Below are 9,045 nucleotides of genomic sequence, written 5' to 3'. Positions count from 1 at the left end.
TTTAAACTGCAGCTGTGAAAACATAGGGACAGCAGTGAAATACAGCGGGGGGACAGCAAACTTGGATCTAGGAAACCACAAGCAAAACAAGAAGATTCTAAGCCTGAATCTGCATGAGTTCCCCATTTTTATGGAGTGGCTTTTCCTCCTGCAGCTCATTAATATGGGGAGAGGAAGGGGAAGAGGGCTTGCTTTCTACAGTACTCTGGAAGCTACAGCTGAAACATTCAATCCTAACAGGCATGTACTGTAGTTAGAAACCACCACGGAGTAGCAACATATTTTATTTCATACAACTGCTCCATGAAATGCCACTTTTTAGTCTCAATGGGTCCAAATAAGCCTTTTCCTCTAATTTAAAAGTATATTCTGTTTCAACGATTATCACGTGACTGGTCGTATGATGCAAGCTGCAGAACGCATATGCACAGTGTACACTTACAAGGCACAGCTCTGGCAATTCTCTACAGTTGTGTCATCTTCAGCAGCCACCTGATTAGATATTGAATATTTTCCTCACAACAGCGACAAACTTCTCATCTGTTGGTGGTTTCCTCTGGCTGCCAGGCTGCAAGAATTTTTTGATTGTTGGAATGCTGCTTGTTCTTCCTTTAAAAGCCTGTAAAAAGCAGCAGTAAAGCCATTGAGAATCAGGAAATTATAATCCCATCCTTTGTACCTTAAAAATCAGGTGGCGTGGATTTTTACTTCTCAGGCATACTCATTAAACAGAGCAAGGTAGTAGCTCTTTGTAGCCAGCTCAGCACCCAGAATTTTCTATTAAAAAAAAAAAAAAGAGAGAAAGCAAAACCACACCTTCAACATATTAGTCTTTTTAGGAAAATCCAGGTGTGAAGATTCTGATCTGCAGTGCTGGTGCTATAAGGTGTACCTTAGCTTCCCAGATGGGGATGGGAGAAATTAGTATTAAAGAGTTAAAATTCATCTGGTAAAGGTGGAATTAAAAAAAAAAGGGCAAAGAAAAGAGCAAAAACCACAGCCTGAATCCAAATCCTACAGATGTATTTGGGAAAAGAGGCAAGGACAGGAATACCTCAGTGCATGGCACCACAGAAGTCAAGACATAAGAAACTTAACAGCTCTTGTATATGATTTCCAAAAAAATATAGTTTTGCTTGCAAAAAGAGAAGCACAGGAACTGAAGACACAACAGGCCGCAGACTTCCCCTCCTGATGCTCACCGCTGTGTTTGAAGACATGGAAATAGCCGTTACAGGCCCAAGCTGGCAGCATTAGTAAGTGAATTGCTGCCAGCTGAGAACAGCTGGGAAAAGCAGAGTTGGGAGAAAGGTGAATCCCCAGCAGCCCTGGGGCAAGGCAGTGTGCCTGTGTCAGTAGAAGTAGACCAGAGAACTGTGAGGAACACATTACAAGGGTTCAAAAGATTTAAACATCAATTAGCTTTTAAAACAGGGCAGTGACATCTGGATGTTACCTTCCATACTGAGATCAGAGATGGTTACTGACCTGCAGCAGCGGGAACGCAGACAGTATATCAGGCTTACATTCTTCTGCCATTAAAATGGCTTCCAGCAGATGGACGTCTGCCCAGCTTAACTTGTTGCCAACAAGATAATCATGCCCGTGGTCTTTTAAGGCCTACAAAACGCAAATGAATAAAAATGTCATACAGGATGTAACAATTTTATTGAGATACGTCGTTACAGACGGACTTCTACAAAAACACACAGCAGAGCAAATCCACGCAAGAATCTATAGAGTTAGGAAGTGACAGGTATTCTCACAGAACAAATTACATCAGAACTCATGTGTCAGTGTGTGTGGGCCTATCACTCACTGTAACCCACTGCACCAGGCAGCTGTAGCAAGACTCAGATCATAACAAAAACCCCAGGACTGAGGTAACTGTAAAAGGTCATTAGGACACTTCACCTGTAGTATACTTTGATTAAAAAGACAAGTGAATTCCCAGATGTTTCAGCAAAATATGAGATTGCTGATTATAGCCTGAAACAGGTCAGGAATGAAGGAACACAGCCTTTCCACCCTTTGTCCTACACGGAAGGGTTTTCATGGCAAACTGCTGATGCAAGAATCACAGCCCGCCAAAGCTACTAACAGCTGTAACAGACAAGTTGTGGTCAGTGCTGTGGCACAGCTTCAGAGCAGTTACCAGCTCTCCAACCCACCTTTTTCCTGAGGACTATCACTACCTAAGCTAATCTAGTGCCACACTTAAACCACTAACAGATGAGCATGAAAACTAGGACATCAGACTGTGACTTCAGAAGCCAATTCCTTCCCCAGTCCCATCTGCCAATTTTGCTATAAAAGAGGCAGTAACCTCAGCCACAGGCAAGGATGATACCTTCATGTAGTTATTTCCTGTAGCCTTCCTATTTTCTCTAACAAGGTCCACCACAGCTTGTCCATCAAAGCCGTATGGAAACTCCCACACGGATTCCCTGCAGAACTCTTAAATTACCTTTGGCCCCTCTACCTGGCTGCCGACTGTTTAAAGTGGACACTCACAACCAGGGGCAGCACATGGACTGCAAACCCAGTGCTAAGCTGAATCATGGACAACTTAAACAGCTGGCACAGAAGGAAAATTATTAATCATTCTAACAAAATTAACTAGGCTAAAAATCTTGGAAGAGTTTAGCTGTCTCTTTACCATAAGTGAACAAGGATTATTTAAAGGCTTTCCTCCAGTGAGCACACACACTAAAACACACCATAACCCTCGTTTATCCCACCTAGGCCCAGGCTCAGAGAATACTGGTGTTTAAATTCGCTTTTTTATTTTTTAATAACTTAAATACTTATGTTATCAGACTTCAAATCTGTGAAAAAATAATGTGTCCAATCAATCTCTCTCAGCACAGCTTTCCATTGGTGTCATAGAATTATAGAGTCACAGAGCAGTTTGGGTTGGAAGGGACCTTAAAGATCATCCAGTTCCAACCCCCCTGCCATGGGCAGGGACACCTTCCACTAGACCAGGTTGCTCAAAGCCTCATCCAGCCTGGCCTTGAACACTTCCAGGGACGGGGCATCCACAGCTTCTCTGGGCAACCTGTTCCAGTGCCTCACCACCCTCTCTGGGAAGAATTTCTTCCTGACATCTAATCTAAACCTCCCTGATTTCAATTTATACCCATTACCCCTTGTCCTGTCACTACAGGCCCTTGTAAAAAGCCCCCCCCAGCTTCCATGTAGCCCCTTCAGGTACTGGAAGGCTGCAATAAGGTCTCCCCAGAGCCTTCTCTTCTCCAGGCTGAACAAGCCCAACTCTCTCAGCCTGTCCCCATAGCAGAGGTGCTCCAGCCCTCTGAGCATCTTCAAGGCATGAAGATGGCAGGGGATCTATATGAACTCTGATTACAGGAGCGCTGGCTTACGTCGTTTAGGTGTTTTTCTTTTTTCACAGGGCAGCCTCTGTGCGTTTCACTTGTGCAATTTATGGCTCGGATAAAGAGGCACATGAAATTGCATCAAGTCCTGTATTTTTTGAATGGATTTCAGCTGCCTGTGACCCAAGGATTTCAGCTAGAAACCTGGCTCAGCTCTGAAACAACACAGCTTTGTACTCTTGGCACCGACTTCCGAGCAGACTGCTACACTCTGAAAAAGCACTGTGAGAGTCTGTATAGTACAACCACCCAAGGTACAAAAGGTAAAGTTACAAACAGAAGTAGGATAGTGAGATGAGGATCACGGCTGGCTCAGTTCAAAGAGGAAAATGTTAACGCCCAAAGCAATTAAAATATCCTAAAGGAAAGAACAAAACAAAACAAATAGCAAGTTGGTAGAAAATTGCAACTTGGAAACATCCAGGCTATGTTCCAGGGAGGAGCAAAGAACAACTTGTCCCCTCCAGACCAACTCTTGCCTAGCCAAGACAGACTCTTCATGTGCTCTGTGGAGGTGGATAGCATACTAATGCCTTGCCTCGTAGCTCATTAGAGAGGATAACTCTTCAGTCAGCCAGTGAGTAACTGCTTGATGCTTTTAAACTAGATACATCCTGTTTGCAGAACCTCTCTGTGCATACCTAAGGATGCCCACATAGCGATTCAGAAAAAGTAATAGTCTGTAAGTATAATATATTTAAACAATGACTTTGGCAAAGATCACAGAATTAGGTCCTTAATTATAAAGCACAATTGTACTTAACTCTGAACAGCAAGAGAATATATACTTTCAGGCAATAAATTCTGCAGGCTGGCACAGGTATTTATATGGAGCATCTATACAAAATGCTAGGAGCTATCGGCCACTAAGCTATGTTTAAAGTGTAGGATCTGCTCTTTGAGGAGTCTTAAAGAAGACAGCAAAGATATTCTGTACTGAAACCAGCGAAATATTAGTTTGTGGCCCTCTTTTCACATTGCTGAATACTGGCTCCATCATACAGTTTCAGAGTTGTACTGTCACTTGCCTTCTGGAAAGGAGATGTGTGGGGCCAAGAAAATGGGGGCAGGGGGAACCTGTACCCCACTTTACTGTCTTGCGGACTACTAGTGATTTATCACTTACCTTTTCATAAACAGGAAAGTACCTGGTTGTAGCTCGTTCAATGATTAAGGCAAGATTCTTTTCTTTCGTGTCAGCTGGTTGGAAAGGGAGATACATGATCATTCCCATCAAGTCTGTTGTCCCCTCCACGTACATATCAATCCTGAAACAAACATTTTTACTTAACATTTATCCTTTGAACATTCGATTTTGGTTATTTTCCTGAAATACAATGCTGAAGTGATCGCTGAGTGCAAATACTTATTAGTGAATGTAACAGAAGACACCAGTTCGTTTTCTTGTTCTCCCACTTTGATCCCACATCAGTTTTTTCAAAGCACAGATCTTAACTAACAGGCTCACAGGGTCTGCACCAAGCAAAGTAAGAATCTGCAACGAATGGATTTAAAGGAGAGTTCACACTGGTTTCCACTGATAATCTACGCACCTATGCTGTGGGAGAAAAGGCGACATATGCAAACCACACTAGAGAAAAAAATGAGTTTTGAGGTCTAATCATGAAAGGATCTCATCTACCAACTGCCAGTTCAGACATGCCAGTCCATAATGATCCCCACAGTCTCTGGAGTTGCCCCTCCATTACCACAGAATAAACCCCTTACAGGAAGTGGCAGTCAGTTAGGTTAAAGACTTCACTGCGTGACTTCTTTTTTTCAAAGAAAAAGTAAATAAGGATTTTTGCTTTTGCATTAGCCCTTTAATTATGACAATGGAAAATATCCACAGCTTACACAGCAGAGTAATATTAGGAAAACATCGGTTTAACCTTCCGTAGCATTAAGCCACTGAACATGTTGTTTTGGCTTTTTTAGATCAGCTGTGAAAGTTTCTTTACATTCTGAAAAAAAAGAAATTAGGCCACTTAAAGACACTTCTTTTTTTACAGGCAGCTATAGTTTTTTCTACTGTTTTCCCATTTAAAAGAGAGAAAAAAAGCCATACTTAGCCTTTATTACTGTATAAAGGTCCTGCACTTGCCCAGGAACTTATTGCACTTCTGGTCTCTGCGAAATCAAGTGAGCCTGAAGGTGGCCATAACATTCGCATTATGTTGACATTTAACAATCATTTACCAATCACACAGTCCATTCACCCAATCCCAGGTACTAAGGAGACAAAGCACTGGCACCTTTACATGCAGGTATTTCACAGCAATATTCTTCTCATAAATATTACAGAAGAGTATTAGTAAGGACAGTATGCACTGGTACCGTACCAGGCTCTCTCCTTCAGGTCCTTCCCGTAGAGGTTGTATTTCCCTGCTATGTAGCTGAGGATGGCTCTGGTCTGCACCATCTTCATCCCATCGATCTCCACCATGGGCACTTGCTGGAACAGCAGGGATCCATCTTGGGAAGACAAAGAAGCAAACTACTCAGACTGCTGCAGTACTACACTGAATCTGAGAAAGAGACCTGGTAACACGCCAAGGCATTTCCAGTTCTGAGGGATGAAAGCATTCACAAGCCAGCAGGTCTTTCGAATCTTCTCTTTACAGGTAACATCACATTGGAGGTCTTACAAAAATATCACCTGTTGTCCCTTTATTATATTGGTGTGAATTTATGTTTAGGGTACAGTTTACAAAGACTCACCATTGCGAAGTTTTTCTAGGTCTTCCTTCGTTTCTATGAATTCTTCCTCAAACTGTAAAGCAAAGACAGAAAACAACACTGTTGTCCAAAGGCAATAGGGAAGTGGAAGGAAGTCTGGAAGTTAGACTCTACCTCTCCGCGCTATTCCCATACTTCTCATGATTGTGCTGACCCTCTACTCCTATTCTTCATCTTTGCTCCAGCAAATAACCTGGAACTATAATGTCCCCAGCCCCACAGTCATGTACAATGTTTTACACTTCCAAAAAAAATCTTCCTTCATTAAAAAGATCAGTCTACTGCACCCTACACAAACAATTAACAGCTGAGAAATCATTCACTCAAAAGCAGCTGATGCCACGTGAAATAAGTTATGCCTCTGTTATTCAGCATTTATCTCCCAATTTTCCCCTGCTGGCTTTTTTTTTTTTTTTTTAATGAGAAGGACATTTGAAGGAGGACAAGATTTTTGTTTCCTCAGCACACATGCTCTGCGACTTCTCTGCCAGCAACACTCACAAGTAAACACCATTAAAAAAAAGCCTTTTATTTCCAATGCAATATAAATAGTTTCTGAGAAAATCGTTCCAAAGCACTGTATTCAAGCAAAAATTGCATGTAGAAATTAAGGTGCCTTAGGATGGTTTTCACATGATGTGACGCTAGCTAGCTCCCTCACTGCCTTCAGGGCAGCTCTGCTGATTTACCCTACTCAGGTCGTGACCCAAAGAACGAAAAGCACTTTGTTTGGAGGTAATGTTCTGAAGTTTTTCATGTGGTACACATGATCATACCCCTGAGAGCAATCATGAGACACAGAGAAGTAATGATCATTCAGAAAAAGTCAGAGATGCAGAGTTTTGGTCTGTAGCAACAATTTAAGGTCTCTTCAGTTTAAAAATACGTTTCAAACATTACACTTGGCAGCTATTTTTGTAGGTTAAAAACCTTTTACTGGGCAACTGTTGCTCAGGGAATACATAAAATAAATATAACATGAGAAAGTGTTGAATCTAAGCATTCTGCATCACATCACATCATCTGATGTGGTGTATCTCTCGAAGCATAGATGTAACCGGGAAACCTTTCCAAGGAATACTTATTTTAATCAAACATTAATCTGATCACCTTATAAGAAATACAAACCTCAACCCCAGCTGCTGCTAAGAGCCATCGGATCGACTCCATCTTCCCCCTTCCCTTGGTGTAGTGCAGCTTGGGTTTCCCCGCCATGGTTTCAGAGTTCTTGTTTCCTGGTAAATTCAAAAAGATGATCTTACAGGAAGTATGTTTTAAATTAGCATTTTATATGTTCCACTCCAACTAGTAAATACAGTTGGATGAATGTGCAAGTAGAAGGGCAATCAAGACATAGGTACTGGGGGTTGAATCAATCAACTTCCCTGTGGATTAGTAGAAAAAAAAGAAAAAGTATACATTGCCAGGAGAATATGCAGCAATTCAAAAAAGCATCATGACAAAATGTAATAAGCATCTACTAAATCATATATGTATCTTTAAAAACATTAACATAGCTTTAAGAGTTCATGCGAGTTTTCCAATCAAAACAGAATTGTAGGGTATTCCTGAGTAAATACATTTTTAACCTTCTAGTAATACAATCTATTGAGTAGGTGTTGGGTTTTGTGACAGCATCCATGTCCTACCAGACCTGAAAAATGTACTGTGCCAAACGAATTGCTTCACAAGAATATCAACCCAGAGACACTCGCATTGTCTTCTGTTGTGGTTTAACCCCAGCCAGCGTCTAAGCACCACACAGCCGCTCGCTCACCTCCCTCCCTCCTCCGGTGGAGGAGAAGAATCAGAGGAAAAGACAAGGTAACTCTTGGGTCGAGATAAGAGCAATTTAATAATTGAATATAAATTACTAAAATTGTGATATTAAAAATATCAACCCAGAGACACTCGCATTGTCTTCTGTTGTGGTTTAACCCCAGCCAGCGTCTAAGCACCACACAGCCGCTCGCTCACCTCCCTCCCTCCTCCGGTGGAGGAGAAGAATCAGAGGAAAAGACAAGGTAACTCTTGGGTCGAGATAAGAGCAATTTAATAATTGAATATAAATTACTAAAATTGTGATATTAAAAATACTAACAATAATACTACTACTAACAACACTAATAATAATAATATTACTACTAATAATATGTAATGAAAATAATATTACCACTACAACTAATAATATACAATGAAAATAATGGAAAATAAAACAAATTATACAATTGCTCATCACCCACTGACCAATGCCCAGCTAGGTCCTGAGCAGCGAGAGCCAGAGACGGAGAGCCCAGGAGCGATTGCACCAGAATCAGAGCGAGCCCCGCGAGCAAGACCGTGACCAAGACAGAGTGAGAGCAAGCAAGAAAACCAACCAACCAACCTGGCCCCCGGCACAACTTGTTATATACTGAGCATGACGTCCTACAGCATGAAATACCCCTTTGGTCAGTTTGAGTCAGCTGCTGGGACTGTGCTCCCTCCCAGCTTGTTGTAGCAAAAAAAGCTGAGAACACAGGGGCAGTACCAGAAGCTGTAAAAGGCCTTGACTTGGTACACATACTCCTTAGCAACAACTGAAAACACCAGAAGTTAACTCTTCTCAGCACAAATCCAAAACATAGCCTTCCACAAATTCAAAACATAGCTTCAAACTAGCTACTGTGAAGAAAATTAGCTCTGTTCCAACTAAAACCAGCACATCTTCACATCTCCCATTATGAAGTTTCAGAGCCCCATGCTGCTGTGCCTTTACAAGTACGAGCTTATAACGACAATATATCTCCCAGCCTATATTTCACCAAGCCTGCTGTCTTCCATATTTAGCTAGATGTCTTTTGAACATTAGCCAAATCACAATGATTTGGGGCTTGGGCAGCAGGGGCTTGAAGTCAGCCCACCAGAT

At 41.7% G+C, this 9,045-nt stretch overlaps 1 protein-coding gene across 1 annotated transcript; it reads right to left on the bottom strand.

Moving 5' to 3' along the window:
- Window positions 1-268: 268 nt before the first annotated feature.
- Window positions 269-7,371, bottom strand: LOC104504371 (glutathione S-transferase). Its single transcript, XM_010160429.1, has 6 exons — window positions 7,266-7,371; window positions 6,120-6,171; window positions 5,741-5,873; window positions 4,525-4,666; window positions 1,489-1,620; window positions 269-619 (listed from the first exon to the last, which is right to left on the bottom strand). The coding sequence occupies exons 1-6, from the start codon at window positions 7,350-7,352 to the stop codon at window positions 497-499; spliced, it is 669 nt and encodes a 222-aa protein (XP_010158731.1). The 5' UTR covers window positions 7,353-7,371; the 3' UTR covers window positions 269-496.
- Between the last annotated feature and the right edge of the window lie 1,674 nt (window positions 7,372-9,045).

The sequence above is a fragment of the Eurypyga helias genome, unplaced genomic scaffold (assembly GCF_000690775.1).
Source record: "Eurypyga helias isolate BGI_N326 unplaced genomic scaffold, ASM69077v1 scaffold36001, whole genome shotgun sequence".
Lineage (NCBI taxonomy): Eukaryota > Metazoa > Chordata > Aves > Eurypygiformes > Eurypygidae > Eurypyga > Eurypyga helias.
Note: the sequence above shows the minus strand (reverse complement) of the source record. Positions and strands in the feature narration are given on the sequence as shown.

Bases quoted from the DNA above. Each gene is read 5' to 3' on its own strand.
- LOC104504371 (XM_010160429.1), bottom strand. From the start codon at position 7,352: ATGGCGGGGAAACCCAAGCTGCACTACACCAAGGGAAGGGGGAAGATG. The intron at 6,172-7,265 runs GTTTGTATTTCT...TTTGCTTTACAG, and splicing joins TAGCAGCAGCTGGGGTTGAG to TTTGAGGAAGAATTCATAGA. The intron at 620-1,488 runs GTCAGTAACCAT...TGCTTTTTACAG, and splicing joins CTGCGTTCCCGCTGCTGCAG to GCTTTTAAAGGAAGAACAAG.